At 38.3% G+C, this 17,871-nt stretch overlaps 6 protein-coding genes across 6 annotated transcripts; 3 read left to right on the top strand and 3 right to left on the bottom strand.

Moving 5' to 3' along the window:
- On the bottom strand, positions 672-3,470 carry LOC104730474 (ABC transporter B family member 23, mitochondrial). The gene is made up of 2 exons (XM_010449646.2): positions 1,706-3,470; positions 672-1,293 (listed from the first exon to the last, which is right to left on the bottom strand). The coding sequence occupies exons 1-2, from the start codon at positions 3,290-3,292 to the stop codon at positions 817-819; spliced, it is 2,064 nt and encodes a 687-aa protein (XP_010447948.1). The 5' UTR covers positions 3,293-3,470; the 3' UTR covers positions 672-816.
- LOC104730473 (auxin-responsive protein IAA11) lies at positions 4,958-6,717 on the top strand. Its single transcript, XM_010449645.2, has 5 exons — positions 4,958-5,223; positions 5,710-5,978; positions 6,087-6,219; positions 6,313-6,374; positions 6,476-6,717. Exons 1-5 carry the CDS (start codon positions 4,958-4,960, stop codon positions 6,490-6,492), a joined length of 747 nt encoding a protein of 248 aa, XP_010447947.1. The 3' UTR covers positions 6,493-6,717.
- On the bottom strand, positions 6,730-7,517 carry LOC104730472 (MDIS1-interacting receptor like kinase 1-like). Its single transcript, XM_010449644.2, has 2 exons — positions 7,399-7,517; positions 6,730-7,309 (listed from the first exon to the last, which is right to left on the bottom strand). The coding sequence occupies exons 1-2, from the start codon at positions 7,460-7,462 to the stop codon at positions 6,894-6,896; spliced, it is 480 nt and encodes a 159-aa protein (XP_010447946.1). The 5' UTR covers positions 7,463-7,517; the 3' UTR covers positions 6,730-6,893.
- Positions 7,682-11,420, bottom strand: LOC104730471 (MDIS1-interacting receptor like kinase 1-like). Its single transcript, XM_010449643.2, has 3 exons — positions 8,845-11,420; positions 8,359-8,745; positions 7,682-8,269 (listed from the first exon to the last, which is right to left on the bottom strand). Exons 1-3 carry the CDS (start codon positions 11,081-11,083, stop codon positions 7,854-7,856), a joined length of 3,042 nt encoding a protein of 1,013 aa, XP_010447945.1. The 5' UTR covers positions 11,084-11,420; the 3' UTR covers positions 7,682-7,853.
- Positions 13,820-14,992, top strand: LOC104730470 (photosystem II reaction center PSB28 protein, chloroplastic-like). Its single transcript, XM_010449642.2, has 2 exons — positions 13,820-13,983; positions 14,380-14,992. Exons 1-2 carry the CDS (start codon positions 13,914-13,916, stop codon positions 14,862-14,864), a joined length of 555 nt encoding a protein of 184 aa, XP_010447944.1. The 5' UTR covers positions 13,820-13,913; the 3' UTR covers positions 14,865-14,992.
- On the top strand, positions 15,225-17,821 carry LOC104730469 (putative cysteine-rich receptor-like protein kinase 43). The gene is made up of 8 exons (XM_019233901.1): positions 15,225-15,647; positions 15,841-16,156; positions 16,250-16,379; positions 16,432-16,600; positions 16,700-16,910; positions 16,997-17,243; positions 17,341-17,487; positions 17,590-17,821. Exons 1-8 carry the CDS (start codon positions 15,225-15,227, stop codon positions 17,819-17,821), a joined length of 1,875 nt encoding a protein of 624 aa, XP_019089446.1.

Here is a 17,871-nt window from a genome sequence, read left to right as displayed (position 1 = left end):
ACGTTGGGCTAAATGCCCAATAACATATATTTGCATCGGGTGTTTCTTGTTATAGGTAAAATAAAACCTAAATTCGTTGTTTTGTAAAAAACACGCTGACGGAGTACTAAGACCATCATTAGCCCAGCAACATAGAGAAGGTTGCTTTAAAAAAAAAATATTTTAATTAAATATATATATTTTTTATTTTTTATTAATTGTATCCATTAAAAAGACTATATATGTCCATTTTATCTGAACAACGTTTCTTATGGAAGCAATCCAAGAAACGATTCTCTACTTTTTCCCTTCTTTCTAATTATCATATTATTTTATCTGAGCAACTCTCTTCATGAGTAACTGCCAGATGTGAAAGAATTTAATAGAATAATGAATTCCAGTGTTATTCGATCAAACCTTTTATAAATTCTTTTAAAGTCTTGTGTTATTGGACTGTGGGGATTTAATCATTCTTTTAAAATCTTTTAGATTCTAGTGTTATTCAAGTTGTTGTTTTTTTAAGTCTATTAAATTCAATTGTTATTGGATGTTATCTTATTTTATAAGACATCATTATTTAGCTAGAATTCAAGAGAAATGCTAAACTAAAGGAAGGAGTGACCAAATATATAATAAAGACATGTCATATTTATCTATTTTTACCTTCGGGACCGGGCGGTACGATTTACACATATAGTAAACATAATGCAAATTTTTATAAACCGTCCAAATTTTTTCCCTTTGTTTTGTTAACAACCCTACTAATCATATGATGACTAACAAAATACTGTAAGGTCAACATTACAACACTTATAGCTTTCTTAAGTAAGATTCAATTCAACCCTCCGGTTTACTATTTTGTTGTCTCCACAATTCGGTGTATCTTCCTGATTTCACCAACAACGCTTCGTGTGTCCCTTTCTCCACCACTTTCCCTTTCTCAATTACAATGATCTCATCACATTGCATCGCAGTAGTCAGTCTATGTGCAATGAATACGCAAGTCCTGTTACTCGCTAGCGACCTGAGTGTTTTTATTATCTCTGCTTCGGTGTTACTGTCGAGTGCGCTTGTCGCTTCGTCACACAACAGAATCGCAGGTGATTTTAAAAAGGCACGAGCGAGTGCTACTCTTTGTTTCTCCCCACCACTCAGCATTAACCCTCTTTCTCCCACTGCGGTCGAATATTTATCCGGAAATCTCATGATCGTATCGTGGATCGCAGCTCGTCGAGCTGCATCGTACACCTCTTCCTCTGTTGCTGAAAGGTTTCCGTAGTGGATGTTGTGATATATTGTGTCATTGAAAAGCACCTGCCAATAATGTCAGTAGTGAATTAAGGCTATGATTATACCTTAGCCTATGTTAGTGTAACCATGAAATCAACATGGTTTATTCAAATGAAGATGTATAATATTAGTTATGATTAAGCACTTCTAATATTATTACCAATCAAACCTTAAGTTGTGACACTATATAAAATATGCTAGCATACTTGCATTAAAATGAAGATAATTAATTAGTTGTGGTTAAGAACTTCTTAATAAGAAGCATTAGGGGAGTGTAAAATATCATGATTAGATAACAAAGGAGTTTATAACTTTCCTAGAATAGATTTTACCAATCAAACCTTAGTTGTCACAGTATATAAATATATGCTAGCATACTTGCATTAACTGTTGTGTTAGATAACGATTATGGAGTTCTAGTGAAATGGCTACTTACGGTATCTTGAGGGACAACTCCAATGGAGCTTAGAAGACTCTCTAATCTCACTTTCTTTATATCTTGACCATCGATCTTTACATTTCCGGAATCTGTGTCAAAGAATCTAAATATCATCCTAAGAATCGTCGATTTACCACTTCCGCTACTACCAACAATGGCGACACTTTTCCCTGCCGGTACTTCAAATGAAATCCCATCTAAAATCTTTCTCTCCGGCAGATAACTAAAATGTACATTTTCAAAACTAATGCTTCCACCTTTGAGAACAAGAGAAGGGAGCTTTGTGTCTATATCTTTATCTCCGATATCGGATCTCTCCTCTAGCAACTGGAACATGGATTTCATGTCCACAAGGCTCTGAACGGTTTCGCGGTAAACACCACCGAGAAAGTAAAGAGGAAGAGACAATTGAAAGAGAAGACCATTCACCATCACCAAATCACCAACTGTCATCGTACCATTCATAATCCCTTGAGAACACAACACCATTGATGTTGACAAAGCTGTACTAAATATAAAACTCTGTCCAAAATCTAAGAAGGCAAGACTCTTCTGAGTTCGCAAGGCAGCGTCTTCGTACCTTCCAAGTAACTCATCGTACTTTCTCGCTTCGTAGTCTTCGTTGTTGAAATACTTAACAGTCTCGTAGTTTACAAGAGAATCAATAGCTCTTGAGCTAGCATCATTATCAGCTTTGTTCATAGCTTTTCTAAACTTGGTTCTCCTCTGCGTCACAACCAATGTGAAAGCTATGTATGATCCAACAGAGAGACAAGTAATGAACGCGAAAGCAGCTCCGAAATTGTATGCTAATATACCCGAGACCATAGCTATCTCCAAGATCGTGGGAACAACGTTGAAAACCATAGCTGAGAGGATCGTGTTAATCGCTCTGCTACCACGATCGATGATTCTGTTCAACGCACCAGTTTCACGGTTCAAATGGTAACGAAGATCAAGATCGTGTAAATGCGAGAGAACTTTTCTTGATACGGATCGTATCGTGCGGAGAGATACTTTGGAGAAAACAGCAGTACGAAGCTCGTTGAAAGCTGAAGATCCAGATCGAGCAATGCCGTAGCCGATGAGGACTGAAGAAGGAGTAGCGAAAGCAGCAAGTAGGTAAGGATTTGAATCGGCGATCGAAGATGAAGACGAAGAGAGCAAATCGATAGCTAGTTTGAAGAGGAAAGGAACTTGAACGTTCAAGAACTTAGCTCCCACGAGACACGCTAAAGCAGCGACGACTCTGAATCGTAGCTCTGGCTCATCTTTCATCCATAGGTAGCTCGAAACCGTGCGGAGGATCTTCTGAGACGACGTCGTGTTGATTTGTTTATGAGGTTTTGAGGTGGTTGGATCTTGATTTGGAGTTGAAGCTGAAGTGGAGAAGAACAAAACTCGAGCGTTGACCTGAGACGGCGATGGATCGGAGAGGAACGCATTGATAGCTAATGGTGATCTCCGAGTTGAGTTACGTTTGATGAAACTAGAGAAACTCTGATGTTGACGATGATGATGATCGGAGCGAAGACGGTAAGAAAGAGAAGCGCGACAGAGGAGGATCCGAGATCCTCTCATCATCGCTTCTTGTCCCAAAAGAATCACATACAGTTTGGTCCAAATCGATTCTTTGTGTTCTCTGTTCTTGTTCTGTACCAGAGTAGCTCAAGAAGAAGAAAGAAGATGAAGAAGAAGATATCAAACTCGGAAATAACCGGATCCGGTTTATCGATTTTGATTAAAGTTATGAAATTAGCTATCTCGGAGTTAACCGGTCCTGGTTTGATAGCCACTGGGCTTTTGAGAGAGAATCAGATACGTTTTTAATTACGGTGGTGCACACCGCAGCGAATCTCTCATCGCGGGGGAGACCCACATGGACAACTAACAACACGGACACACTTTCGAAATTTTCAACTCTCTCAATTAAATTAAAAAATTGAACGGTTTAATTGAAATAGTAAAAGAAAGCAACGGTCGGTTATGTCTTCCCTCCAGACGACAAGGGCTTTTATTCGGACACCACTAAAAATAGACAGCTAAACTCCTTTTTTGGTCTTAAATATTCAATTTTAATTACGTGATTAAAGATTAGATTGCCACTATGATTAAATTAAAAACAATATAGTAGTGATGAAGCTTTAAATCAAGGGAAGTAATCAGCGACCGTCGGATGTGGAAGAGATGGACCAAAGGACGTGGGCACGAGTCCCCCCCTCTGTTCACGTGGGTTCCACGTAGCCATCTAATGCTAAGTATCTTTATTTTTAGCCGTCCGATTGAATCCTTTGAAGCTGACATGTGAGCCCCCACTTCTTATTTTTCTTTTATTTATTTTAGAGCAAGATATAGATATATATATATAGTTTTTTTTTATTTATGAGATTCTTTTATTTTCCAGCTAACTTTTTAATTGTTTTTATTAATCCCACGGATACAACCGTTTTGATATCATAGTTTTGTTTGAAATCTATCCGATCTATCTTATATCAGATTATGGAGTCAATATACCAACTAAAAACATCTGAACATTTAGCATCATTTTTATACACTTTGAAATCATGTTTGTCATTGGCACCTAATCATTTTATTGTTCAGAATATACTAATCTAATTATATTTTATTAGGGTATACTATCAATTATGTTAAATAGCTGAGTTTATTAGTTTTTTATATATATAAATGACATGATTGCATAACTTCACTATAAACATTTACCAAAAATAAATAAATAAAAATAAAAAATTGTCTACCATTTCAATGGTAAAAGATTCTTTAAACACAATGAATGGGATTAGTCCACATATAGTTTTTTTTTTTAAAAAGAAATTGTATAAGTGGATATTGTTAAAAGAAGAAAAACAAAAAGAGTTTCAAGTTAATATATTCACGGAATAAAGTGAGAAATTTATTTCGTTTCTGCCAAACAATATTTATTTTCCTTACAATATGATATTTTTTTTGGGTGAGAAAGAAGAATACTAAAAAAGAAAGAAAGAAAAAAAAAAAGGGTTAGGGAAGTGAAAAAGAGACAAAACCCACCAGTCGTGTCTTCTTGTTCATCCTTTGTTTCCCTTTTTATTTTTTCTTTCTCACTGTTTCTGCCTTACTTAAAGTCTCTCAAACTTTGCTTCAAATTCAACCCATCTCTTCTTCCCCCTTCCCCTCTCAATCTAAATCTCCAACCACTAATTGATTGATTAATCTCTCTGTTACACTTTCTAAGCTTCTGGGTTTGGAATTCAAATGGAAGCCGGTTGCGTGAGTGGATCAGCTTCGGCTTTATCTAACGATGAAAATCTCGTCGTTTCTTGTGAGGATTCTTCTTCTCCTGTAGGGAATGAGCAGCTTGAGCTCGGTCTTACCTTGAGCCTTGGTCGAAAAGGGTATCCAGATTGTAGGGTTGCTTACGCTAATGATTCCTCTTCTTCTTCATCATCTTCTTCTCTGAGCAGAGCTAGCGTAATTGCTGGGATCAAGCAAACAGCTGATTCCATGGCCGCAACTAGTGGGTGAGTGAGATTCTCTTTCTTTCCTTTCTTTTTTTTTTTTGATTATCCTTTAGAATTTTAACCATTCCATTTCTAGAAAAAGGCATTTACATGTTGATCAATCATATGATTAGACAGAATGTTCTGTTATCTTGAAAAATTCGACCTTTATTTACCTAGATGACTTTGAATGTGTCTTCCTGATCATATAGAGTTTGGATTGGTCACTGTTTGTGGTAATTGAATCTTACTATCATTATCTCTATAGATGAACAATCTCTTTATTATTAGATTCTGTAGTAGAGGGAAAGTGAATTTTTCTTTTTCTTTCTTTTGGAATGGAGAGGTTCTGGTTCATCATCCTGTAGAGTGATGCTCTTGCTCTCTGATTTTTTTTTTTTGTGTAAACTTGTGTTGATGTGAGCCTGGTTCGTGTGAGATAATTGGACAGGCTATTGAATTGTTTAGTCTTGTTGTGATTTACCCTATGCCTATGAAAATTTGCAGGCAAGTTGTAGGATGGCCACCAATAAGGACTTACAGAATGAACAGTATGGTTAACCAAACAAAGGTTTCAGCCTCTGAAGATCAGAACTCTGAGATTCGTCAAGAAGTAAACAAGAATAGAACTGATGCTACAAATATGAGAAATTCCATGTTTGTGAAAGTGACTATGGATGGCATTCCAATTGGAAGAAAAATTGATCTGAATGCTCATAAATGCTATGAATCATTGTCTAACACTCTTGAAGAAATGTTTCTGAAACCCAAAACAGGTGTCCTTTTCGAATCTTGTGGCTCTTCTTCTTTTTTTGGTTGCTTTTGAGTTTGTGTTTTTTTTTTCCTTAGTCTGAGATTGAAATAGTGATTCTTTCTGTAATCAGGTTTACGCACACGAGAAACTGATGGTCGCATGGAAACACCGGTCAAGATACTACCGGATGGGTCTTCTGGTTTAGTACTAACATATGAAGATAAGGAAGGAGATTGGATGCTTGTTGGTGATGTTCCGTGGGGGTATGTATACATGTATATTCTTATGCTTGCCATGTTGAGTCCTATGTAAGCTCAAACGTCTGGATGCTGAACCCATGTGTTACTTGTGTCTAGGATGTTTATTGGTTCCGTGAGGAGGCTTCGAATAATGAAAACATCAGAGGCTACTGGTAAAGGTACATTTTACTGATTATATCAAATCCTGGTATCCTTATTGAAATCTTCCTTCTTCTTTTTTTGTTATTGTGACCTTTGTTTGTGTATTCCATGATTACAGCTCAAATGATCTTATGAAGCAAATAATAATCTACAAAGAACCCTTTATGTTTGAAAGCAGTAATAAGACAGATCACAGATCAAAGAGAAGACAAAAACATTGTAAGAAGCTTCTTCTTCTTCTCTCCCTTTTACAGTTCTTTTTTTTGGCTCTGCCAATTTTTACTTTTTAGTTAGTTTATATGTTCTCATTGTAAATCAACACACTTCAAAAGCTATAACAAAACCCCTTGTCTTGCAAAACCAGTTCAGAGCAATGCACAAAGTTAATATGATCTGTAAAAACAAAAGCAAAGTTATTCTACATGGAAAAAAAAATGAAATAAGAGGATCAAGATCACTCTCCCTTCTTTCTACATACAAGAACACGAATCAAACGAATCAATTTTATCGGCCTTTCTCTCTTCATAAATCTTGTCCTAAAGAAGGCCATTTACAGGTGAAGTACTAAAAACTGATGTATGTTTCTCAGCCAAGCTACGACTAGTGTTCTCATCATTACTGTTACTTTTCCTCCTCGGTTTAGCCTCTCCGAGCATCGATATGACATCTCTCATCGAAGGTCTGTCTTTCGGGAGCTTTGTGGTGCAAAGAAGAGCGATCTGTAAAACTAAAAGCATCTCTTCTTGAACAAACCTGCAGTTTCCTACATTAGGATCTAATGCTTCTTCTAGTGATATGTTGTCTCTTATCTTCCTCCTCACCCACTCTACAATGTCTACTGATTCCCCAAACTCCGGCTCCAACGGTCTTCTTCCTGTTAAAAGCTCCAATAACACGACCCCGTAGCTGTATATATCTATCTTCTCATCCACCTTCAATGTGTATCCATACTCTGCAACATGATCAAAATAAATAAACAAACAGAATAACCAAACCGGATCGTAACCAAATTAAATAACCGGTACGGTATTAAAATCATACCGGGAGCGATGTAACCGTAAGAACCGGCGACCATTGAAACGGTTTCTTTCTTCCTCGCCATCATCCTCGCGAGGCCAAAATCGGCGATTCTGGCGTCGAGATTCGCGTCGAGCAAGATATTGTTTNGACAAAAACATTGTAAGAAGCTTCTTCTTCTTCTCTCCCTTTTACAGTTCTTTTTTTTGGCTCTGCCAATTTTTACTTTTTAGTTAGTTTATATGTTCTCATTGTAAATCAACACACTTCAAAAGCTATAACAAAACCCCTTGTCTTGCAAAACCAGTTCAGAGCAATGCACAAAGTTAATATGATCTGTAAAAACAAAAGCAAAGTTATTCTACATGGAAAAAAAAATGAAATAAGAGGATCAAGATCACTCTCCCTTCTTTCTACATACAAGAACACGAATCAAACGAATCAATTTTATCGGCCTTTCTCTCTTCATAAATCTTGTCCTAAAGAAGGCCATTTACAGGTGAAGTACTAAAAACTGATGTATGTTTCTCAGCCAAGCTACGACTAGTGTTCTCATCATTACTGTTACTTTTCCTCCTCGGTTTAGCCTCTCCGAGCATCGATATGACATCTCTCATCGAAGGTCTGTCTTTCGGGAGCTTTGTGGTGCAAAGAAGAGCGATCTGTAAAACTAAAAGCATCTCTTCTTGAACAAACCTGCAGTTTCCTACATTAGGATCTAATGCTTCTTCTAGTGATATGTTGTCTCTTATCTTCCTCCTCACCCACTCTACAATGTCTACTGATTCCCCAAACTCCGGCTCCAACGGTCTTCTTCCTGTTAAAAGCTCCAATAACACGACCCCGTAGCTGTATATATCTATCTTCTCATCCACCTTCAATGTGTATCCATACTCTGCAACATGATCAAAATAAATAAACAAACAGAATAACCAAACCGGATCGTAACCAAATTAAATAACCGGTACGGTATTAAAATCATACCGGGAGCGATGTAACCGTAAGAACCGGCGACCATTGAAACGGTTTCTTTCTTCCTCGCCATCATCCTCGCGAGGCCAAAATCGGCGATTCTGGCGTCGAGATTCGCGTCGAGCAAGATATTGTTTGATTTGATGTCTCGGTGAATCACCGGAGGATGACAATCATGGTGGAGGTAAGCGAGGCCGTGAGCTACACCCAACGCGATGTTGTAACGCGAAACCCAATCAACGAGAAGCCTCCCGGCGGCGTTTTTGCCGTGAATCGCGTCTCCGAGGTTTCCGTTAAGCATGAATTCGTATACGATCATCATGTTTTTGTCGTTGTATAAGAACCCTAGGAGCCTCACGATGTTCCTGTGTCTCAATTTCCCTAATAGGTTCACTTCGCCTNATTCGTATACGATCATCATGTTTTTGTCGTTGTATAAGAACCCTAGGAGTCTCACGATGTTCCTGTGTCTCAATTTCCCTAATAGGTTTACTTCGCCGACGAAATCTCCGGTGGTTCCATCTTCGATATCGGCGGCGGATCTCCATAGCTTCTTAACGGCGAGGACTGTGCTCGATCGTGACATCTCTGCTTTGTATACGATTCCTGTAGCTCCCATTCCGATCATGTTCGATTCTTTGATGCAAGCCAAGATATCGGAAGCTGTAAACCCTAATCTATGAAACGCCATTAGTCTCCACGGCCATTCACCTTTACTCGCCGTCTCGTCGCCGCAGAATCCGTTAGTATACCATCTCTTGTATAGAGTTCTCGTAACGATGGTGAGAATCCCTAAAGCTAGAACCGTTGCGATTCCAATTAACCATCCGGCGACGATTCGTTTCCCGTGGAAACTCTTGTGACCTGATGATGATCCTTGGAATTTGTTACACGGTTGAAGAATGCCGCCGCATAGACCGGTGTTACCTCTCAGATCATCTGGATTTATTGTTCTGAGAAAGCCGTTTATAGGAACTGGACCTGTGAGCTTGTTGTAGGAGACGTTGAGGAGTTCTAGTGCTGGAGATGTTCCGATGCTCTCCGGGAGTACTCCGGTTAAGGAGTTGTTGGAGAGGTCGAGCACGGCTAATGCTGACATTGTTGTGATCTGTCTTGGGATCTCTCCCGTGAGGTTATTGTTTCTTAGGTTGAGGCTTACAAGCTTCTCGCATGAAGCAATGCTGGAAGGGATAGTACCTGTGAGAGTGTTTGATGAGAGATCGAGGTTTGAGAGTGAAGGACAATCCTGGAATTGGTCGGGGACTTCGCCGGAGATGAAGTTCTCGGAGACTAAAAACGCTTGTAGATTGTGAATGGAGAGGATTGTTGAAGGGAGGGAGGATCGGATCTGGTTTCTTGAGAAATCAATGAAAGAAAGCGAAGTTGAATCTGATATGTCTCCTGGAATCCCTCCGCTGAGACGGTTACCAGCTAGTTCGAGTCTTTGTAGCTTCTCAAGCTTGCCAAAGCCGATGGGAATAGAACCGTTGAGCAGATTGTTCTGCATTCTGACACGAACTAGCGACTGGCAAGTTGTTAGAGTCGCTGGAATTGAACCGGAGAAGGTGTTGTTGAACAAGATGAGCTTGGTTAGGTTGCCCTTGCTGCATAGGGTGGAAGGAATTTCACCGGAGAAGGAGTTTGAAGAAACGTCAAGCCATTGTAATGGAGAGTTCTTCCCGAGATCGCTTGGTAACTCGCCAGATAACGTGTTGTTCCAGAGCTCGAGGACTTGTAACTGCGCAAGGTTGCTGATCGCGGGGGGAATGGAGCCGGTGAGTTTGTTGCGCATCAGGTTCAGTAGCTGCAGGTTCTTCAGCTCTGTTATCTCCTTTGGAATCTCGCCGGATAATGCGTTATCGGAGAGATCAAGAACCTTTAGCGTTGTAATGTTTCCTATCTCTCTTGGAATTTTCCCGGTGAAGTTGTTTTCGTAGAGGAGAAGCGTCTCAAGTGACTTGAGCTTCCCGAGCTCCAACGGAATCTCACCACTTAGCTTTCCTATGGCCAAATCGAGGTACTTGAGGCTGTTAATGTTCCCAAATTCCGGTGGAATCTCACCTTCGAATTCATTGTACCCAAGAATGGCGCTTTCAAGTGAAAGAAGCTCGCCGAGAACTCTTGGTAACTCACCGGTGAGATTGTTTCCGGATAGTCCGAGAAATCTCAGCTTCTGTAGATTCTTGAATGAACTTGGAAGTGACCCTTGAAAGAAATTGCCCCGGAGATCAAGAACTTCTAAAGAGACTAAGTTCCCAAGATCCTCCGTGAGATTTCCAACGAGATTGTTACCTGAGGCATTGAGGTGAACGAGTCCAACTGATTCATTGCCAAATAGAAAAAGATTCCCTGAGAATGAATTCTGGCTGATGTCTATAGATTTCAAAGGCGGGATTGATTTCGGGAGCAGCGAGTCGAATCCGTTGCATGAGATGTTAAACGAGACAAGGCTTCTCAGCTGTCTGATCGAATCTGAGATTTTGCCCGTGAGATTCATTCCCGAAAGGTCAAGAGTCTCAACATTGCCATGGGAGTTGCACCGAACACCGGTCCAGTTACAGTGATCGCCGGTTGCTGAAAGCTTCCAATCTTTGAGAAAGTTGAGAGGATCCACAAGAGTTGATTTCACCGAGAGCAAAACGGAGACCTCATTGTCGATGGAAGCTAAAACAGAGGAAGTTGAACCAATGTAACAGTAGTAAAGGAAGAGAACCATAACCTTCATCTTCATCTTCATCTTCTTCCTCTGTCTCAGCAGCTTCGACTGAAACTTGTCTCCTTAGTTCATTACCCAGAACAAGACTCGTGAACATGCAAGGAGGTGGAGGGGGGAAAGAAGAGTATAATAAGAAGAAACTCGGCAAGTATATATGCTTGCTCTGTCTGTATATATTATGTGAAATATATAAAATGAATCTTGGTTTTATGTGGATCTAGTGATCAAAAGGTATGGTAGGGTTACCATGTTCTAAGAAAATAAAAAATAAAACAAGATCTTGGAAGTATTTCAGAAATTTCTTAAGACATTGAACATGTGAAGAGAGAATGTGTTTCTTTTCACAATTACAACTAATCCAAAAATGTGTTCGGTGTTTTAATATAAATTTTAGTCAACTATTGATTTGCTGTATATGTAACTTGTGAATGTGCCATTGATAGCTTAAGCTTAATCTTAATACTAATACTAATCTAATGAATATTTTTTAATACAATACACTTGGTGTGTGCCATAGAGGTAGCTTATGCTTAACTTCATTCTAATTCAGCTTTTGTAGAATGTCTTTTATCTATTTTCTCGCCTTTTCCTTTTTCTTTTATTCTTTTCATGCTTGCCTTCTAAGGTAAAAAATATATATACCATTTGAACTTAGCTCTTAGCATATATTCGATACACATTAATTGATTAAATCCGTGATTTAGATATACATTGTTAATGTAGGATGTAGCCATCGAGGTGAACGTTGGAAGCATCAGAATGGGTGACCTGCACATGTGATGAAGATGAATAGATGATCCTATGCCCTTCTCAACATATTTTAATTTCAGATAGGTCCAAATAATTATTTTAATATCAAGCAATAATGAAGATGATCCCACGATCGATCTCTCACGGTTTCTTCTTTGGCCCTTTTGAATTTGGTAAAGTTTCTTTCTACGTCAATTTAAAATAAACCCGAACACACCTCATCGCCATATTCAATCATAGTTACCATGATGCGTAACAAATATATGTATATTATATAATGTATGCCACTACTGAGAGAGTGCAGGCTTGTTACTGTTCCTTCGTTTGCATGATTGAGTAGATAAAAGAATCTTTCCATGTTACAGGTTGTGTAAATATATGTATATAATAAGATATCAGTAATCAATGATAACCGGATATAACAAATAAATATACTAAATAAAAAAAAAAGTTGGATTGATGATCAGTACTTATAACTTAGGTTACTGACCAATACTTGAATGTATCAGCAAATTGTCCCTCATTAAAATGCTACTTTCTGAAACGTTCTTCAGATTAATATAACTAAAATTTCTAATTTCATAAACTTTTCTACCACATGATGTCTAAAACTAAAAGCATGTACAACACCCAAAGTCAGTGTCAATGCCTTTAAGGTAAAGAAGGAACAAAAAAAAAGTAAATGAAGACGGAATAATAAAAAGTAAATTTTTTTTTTGCTAAACAATAAATAAAATAAAAAGTAAGTTAAAAGAGAGTTTAAAAAATCTTCATATATAGAGAGTGCCTCATTAGATTATGTAGCATATGTTTATCAGTTTTAAACTTTTGATAAAAGTAGAAGGAAAAAAATCTATAACTGTAAATAAATCATAATTAACCGTGTGTCCGTGACAAACTCAATAGAACAAGAAGGAGTTTAAAACTCAAACCAAAATCTTAATTTTTAAGGAAAAATAAAGTAAACTACAAATATATATGCATATCAAGAGGACAAGAACGGTTCGAGGGTAGATAAAAGCAAGTCAATTTGAGAAATAAAAGATAAGTTAAACATACAAAATGAATTGTGGGAAATGGCATGCATAGATATGCACACGCATATATATTCATGATTCATCAAATCAAATTATTGTTAATACTCCAACAATTACCCACTCCTCCTCTTACTGATTTCATGTTTCCATCCTTCTTTCTTATTCGAGACTAAAACAGAAACTGTCGCTTCACATGCACTCATGTGGCCCGGTTCTTTTTTATAACATAAATTGTCTTTTCCTTTCTTATATTATTTGTAGTTTTTAGTAGAAGAAAACATTCCGATCCCTAGTTAAATTCTTCATTTCCATCTTAATTCTATGATTATCTACTATTACTAAACTAATTATCATAACTAGTAGTCTAGTAGTAATAGTAATACACTTTCTTCAGTCCCATAATCATTATTACCGAAAAGAACATTGGATGGTTATGTGAGAGTGTAATGTATAGAGTATATAGATCGTAAATAAATAGATAACTACTATTACAAGTTCAAATTACAATAGGTTGAAAGGCTTAATGGGATGCATGTGGATCAAACACCTTAATGACTTACTTAAATATTAAATTATGTATTATTAGAGAGAGAAACCTAATCCCACACCACACACATACATAAAACTCTTTTGCAAATGGTGGTTCGTGGGTTATATTATTAAATAACATATACAATATACTCCACTAATTATATAATTAAAGAAGTAAGTATGTATGCTGACGATTCGTCACATGGCCATGGGATGGGATTCGTTATGGCATCACAGTCCAGCTTTTCTTTTACGATCTGCACGCATGTGCCACCTGTGTCTCATGCATTGTACAAAACCTTCTGTGACAGCAAGAGACTCTCCGTTTCCCGAAACGGGCTTATTATGCGACAAAATGGGCCTAAATTAAAAGCCCATTAGTTGAAACGATGACGGTATCCAATCAAAGGAACGGCCTTGGTAGTGACACGTCACTAATCTCCCGCCACCACACCAGAGGATCATCTTCCTCCTCTACATCTCTCTTCTGTGTCCTCTCTCTCTTTAATCTCCTCACACAGACATCAACAGTAATGGCTTGTGTTCGGTCTATTGGGTCTTTAACTTCCCTTACTCATTCTCCTCGAGATGTTCCTCGCTCAGGTACGCCAAACCCATAAAATTGTAATCTTTGAGTTCTGTAGTTGAATCTTCGTGTTGCATGTAGGTTGATTATGGTTTTAACTACAAAAATTTCGAAACTTTACAATGCTGGTTCCGAAACTGTAACGAGTGATGATAATCTCAAACTAAATCGATTCATGGGATTCGAATCGGTATAAATCGAGTTTCTTGGCGAACTCATGATAGCTTCGATTCGAGGAACAAGTGGGTTTAGGTTGTAATTTGCTGTAATCTGATCATGAGACAAAGTGTGTTCTGAGTAATTGGGGATTAGGGTTCATGTTTTATTGAGATGCGGTCCATGTGGATAAAGATTGGATTTTTACAGTATGTACTTAAAAAAAAAAACACATTTTGATCCGTTCTGTTTTGCAGGCATTGTTGTATCTTCATGCTCTGTTCTACCAATCAAAGGCTCATCGTTCACTGGCTCGCCTGTGTCTCTCCCACGGGTACAACCCTCATCTCGAACAGCGCTAAGACCGTGGAAACCCATCCCAATCACGATGATGGTAAAGCCGGCTCTCCAATTCATCCAAGGGACAGATGAGATGACAATCCCTGACGTTAAGCTGACTCGATCAAGAGACGGAAGTAACGGTATGGCACTCTTCTCTTTCGACCAGCCATCAGTCTTTGACTCGAGCGGTGAAGTTGGGGAGATAACAGGATTGTACATGATTGATGAGGAAGGTGTGATTCAGTCGACGGATGTGAACGCTAGATTCGTGAATGGGAAACCTGAAGGGATTGTGGCGAAGCACATCATGCGAACACCGAAAGAGTGGGATAGGTTCATGAGGTTTATGGAACGGTACTCTGACCAGAATGGTTTGCAGTTCGTTAAGAAGTCACAATGAGGTGTGAGACTTTTTCCAATGAGCATATATAAATTGTGTATGTTACATTAAATTTATAATCTTTAACTCTCCCTAGTTTTGATCTTTACTTGAGTTTCTTCAACTCACAATGGTATATGCATTATATATAGTTCGTTTTCTTCTTTAGTTCTGATTGAATTTGATATCAATCTATACGTAAGCTGTTTGTGTGTGTTCTGTCCAAGTAGACCAAAACCGTGTAAATTTTTAAAAATAGAAGCTAAACCAAACTTGAGAGCATATTCGGTTTAATTTGGTTACTAATATATATAGCCAAGAGTCGTTAGGAGGAACTTTTATTATGGAGAGAGACAGATCAAAGTATCGTTTCCTCTGATCATGGCATTAACGTTCATCTCTTCTTTGGTCGTTCTCATGCTGTTAACGTTATTAAATCCGTCATTATCCGTGAACATCTCTAGAATCGATGTCCTCGGCTGGATTTGCAATAACGGCACCGTCTCCGACGTCGAGGCTTACAAGAGATCATATCAGCTCAATCTTGACGGCATCAGAGATGATATGAGGCATGTCAAATTCGGGATCCATCAACACGGAGATCCTCCGCAGAGGATGTTCGTTCTGTCGCAGTGTGTTAGCGATCTCTCACCGGACGAATGTATTCTTTGTTGGTCACGTGCCACCAATCTCCTCTCTCAATGTATACCGGCCACCGGTGGTTGGTTTCACTTGGACGGTTGTTTCGTTAGGGCTGATAATTACAGCTTCTATCACGAGCCTGTTTCTCATCAGGACACCAAGGTATTTGATTAGATGGTATGTTATGTTAGAAATCTCATATCTAATACAAACCTATACATATGATATGTAAATTTGAGTTGCAAACCTATACATATGTTGTCTAATACATAACTAAGAGCTAGGATTTAGAGATCGGATTTGTAGGAATATCAAGAAGATAAATCCTAATATGTCGACCATTTTGGGAATTTAGATATGTAGTAGTGACAAGGAGAAGTCTGATGAATTCAAAGGTTTCGTAAAGGAAGTGACCAAATCCATTGTTGAGACGGCTCCATATAATCAAGGTTTCTCGGTGGCTAAAATGGGCACTCGTGACCTAATGGTTTACGGATTGGGAATATGTTGGCGAACGCTAGACGATGAGTTGTGTAAATTATGCTTAGCAGATGGAGCTTTATCGGTGTCTAGTTGCTTACCTTTCAAAGAAGGCTTTGCCTTGAATGCAGGCTGCTACTTGCGTTACTCTAACTATACTTTCTATAACGAACGTGAATTGCTTTTTATGAGTAAGTATTTGTATATTTATTCTGTGATTTCTTCAAATTGTGAATCAGTAATTTGATGATCTTGACAACATTTCTTGTGTATTTTTCTTGTAGTTTTGACCAAAGAAATCATAGTGCACATATTCTATCTATCTATGGTGGGTGTCTTGGCTATTGCAGCTGGATTTTGGTGTGGAAAATGCATCTATATGCGAGATAGTCCAAAGAAGAAGCTTAAAGGTAAGTTCCTTGAGTGGTATATTGTGTCAAAGTGTGGTTATCTCACAGGAACTAAGACTAAAAAAGTTTCATTTGTTTGGACATCTAAGGATAGAGAAGGAGTCAGTGTCTATACGTAATGACTCACACTTGATGAGCTTTGAGTATTCGACTCTTAAAAAAGCAACCAACAACTTCAATGAGAGTTGCAAGCTTGGCGTTGGAGGATATGGAGAAGTCTTCAAGGTTTCTCTCTTCGCTATATATAACTATTCTTCTCTACATTTTACTATGTGAACGTAACTGATTAGAAAAGCCTTTTTTATTGTCTTTTTTTTTGGACAGGGAACTCTGTCTGACGGAAGAGAAATTGCGATCAAACGGCTGCATACAACAGGAAAGACGCCACGGGAAGAGATCCATAATGAAATAGATGTAATTAGTAGATGCCAACACAAGAACTTGGTCAGGCTCTTAGGTTGCTGCTTCACTAACATGAATAGTTTCATTGTCTATGAGTTCCTCGCCAATACAAGCCTTGATCATGTCCTATTTAGTAAGATCCCTTTTAAAACACTTTTATATATATTCTTACTTGTCTGCAAAGTTTCTAAACTTTTTTTGCTTGACATGGAAGTAAAGACCCGGAGAAGAAGAAAGAGCTGGACTGGAAGAAGCGGCGGACAATTATCTTAGGAACAGCAGAAGGGTTAGAGTATCTTCACGAAACATGCAAGATCATTCATAGAGATATCAAAGCTAGCAACATTTTGTTAGACTTAAAATACAAACCCAAAATTTCAGACTTTGGATTAGCCAAGTTTTATCCCGAAGGTGGCAAAGACTTCCCTTCTTCCTCTCCTTCTCCTTCTTCAATCGCGGGCACTCTGTAAGTCTTTCCAACGCAAGAACTTATGTATAAGAGGCCCTTACCACTATTGGTCTGATTCATAATCTGAAAAGGTAACTTCATGGCTGTTTAACAGAGGATACATGGCTCCTGAGTACATTAGCAACGGAAGACTAAGCAATAAAATCGATGCTTATAGCTTTGGAGTCCTTGTTCTCGAAATAACAAGCGGTTTTCGAAACAATAAGTTCCGGTCTGATAACTCCCTTGAAACCTTAGTTACTCAAATGAGTCTCCATCTTCATCACATCAATCTTTAAACTTCTTAGCTACTTCGAGTTACCTTCATGACCCATTTTTTCTAATTTACCCCTTAATTTTTTGAACAGGTTTGGAAATGTTTTGCTTCAGACAAGATGGAGGAGATGATAGACAAAGATATGGAAGAAGACACAGATAAGAGAGAAGTGAAGAGAGTGATGCAGATCGGTTTGTTGTGCACACAAGAGTCTCCACAACTTCGTCCAACGATGTCTAAGGTTATACAAATGGTTAGTTCCACAGATGTTGTATTGCCCACTCCTACTAAACCACCTTTCCTTCATGATTCTATGTAGAATTTATATAAATCCTCACTTTCTTATTGTTAATAACATATTACAAGGAG

This window comes from Camelina sativa, chromosome 12 (assembly GCF_000633955.1).
Source record: "Camelina sativa cultivar DH55 chromosome 12, Cs, whole genome shotgun sequence".
Lineage (NCBI taxonomy): Eukaryota > Viridiplantae > Streptophyta > Magnoliopsida > Brassicales > Brassicaceae > Camelina > Camelina sativa.
The sequence above is the reverse complement of the archived record's forward strand: the minus strand, read 5'-3'. Positions and strand labels throughout refer to the sequence as shown.

Bases quoted from the DNA above. Each gene is read 5' to 3' on its own strand.
- LOC104730474 (XM_010449646.2), bottom strand. From the start codon at position 3,292: ATGATGAGAGGATCTCGGATCCTCCTCTGTCGCGCTTCTCTTTCTTAC. The intron at 1,294-1,705 runs GTAAGTAGCCAT...CATTATTGGCAG, and splicing joins GAGTTGTCCCTCAAGATACC to GTGCTTTTCAATGACACAAT.
- LOC104730473 (XM_010449645.2), top strand. From the start codon at position 4,958: ATGGAAGCCGGTTGCGTGAGTGGATCAGCTTCGGCTTTATCTAACGAT. The intron at 5,979-6,086 runs GTGTCCTTTTCG...TTCTGTAATCAG, and splicing joins GTTTCTGAAACCCAAAACAG to GTTTACGCACACGAGAAACT. The intron at 6,220-6,312 runs GTATGTATACAT...ACTTGTGTCTAG, and splicing joins GTTGGTGATGTTCCGTGGGG to GATGTTTATTGGTTCCGTGA.
- LOC104730472 (XM_010449644.2), bottom strand. From the start codon at position 7,462: ATGATGGCGAGGAAGAAAGAAACCGTTTCAATGGTCGCCGGTTCTTAC. The intron at 7,310-7,398 runs GTATGATTTTAA...ATCATGTTGCAG, and splicing joins TTACGGTTACATCGCTCCCG to AGTATGGATACACATTGAAG.
- LOC104730471 (XM_010449643.2), bottom strand. From the start codon at position 11,083: ATGAAGATGAAGATGAAGGTTATGGTTCTCTTCCTTTACTACTGTTAC. The intron at 8,270-8,358 runs GTATGATTTTAA...ATCATGTTGCAG, and splicing joins TTACGGTTACATCGCTCCCG to AGTATGGATACACATTGAAG.
- LOC104730470 (XM_010449642.2), top strand. From the start codon at position 13,914: ATGGCTTGTGTTCGGTCTATTGGGTCTTTAACTTCCCTTACTCATTCT. The intron at 13,984-14,379 runs GTACGCCAAACC...TCTGTTTTGCAG, and splicing joins TCGAGATGTTCCTCGCTCAG to GCATTGTTGTATCTTCATGC.
- LOC104730469 (XM_019233901.1), top strand. From the start codon at position 15,225: ATGGCATTAACGTTCATCTCTTCTTTGGTCGTTCTCATGCTGTTAACG. The intron at 16,601-16,699 runs GTTTCTCTCTTC...TTTTTTGGACAG, and splicing joins GATATGGAGAAGTCTTCAAG to GGAACTCTGTCTGACGGAAG. The intron at 16,911-16,996 runs GTAAGATCCCTT...ATGGAAGTAAAG, and splicing joins CCTTGATCATGTCCTATTTA to ACCCGGAGAAGAAGAAAGAG.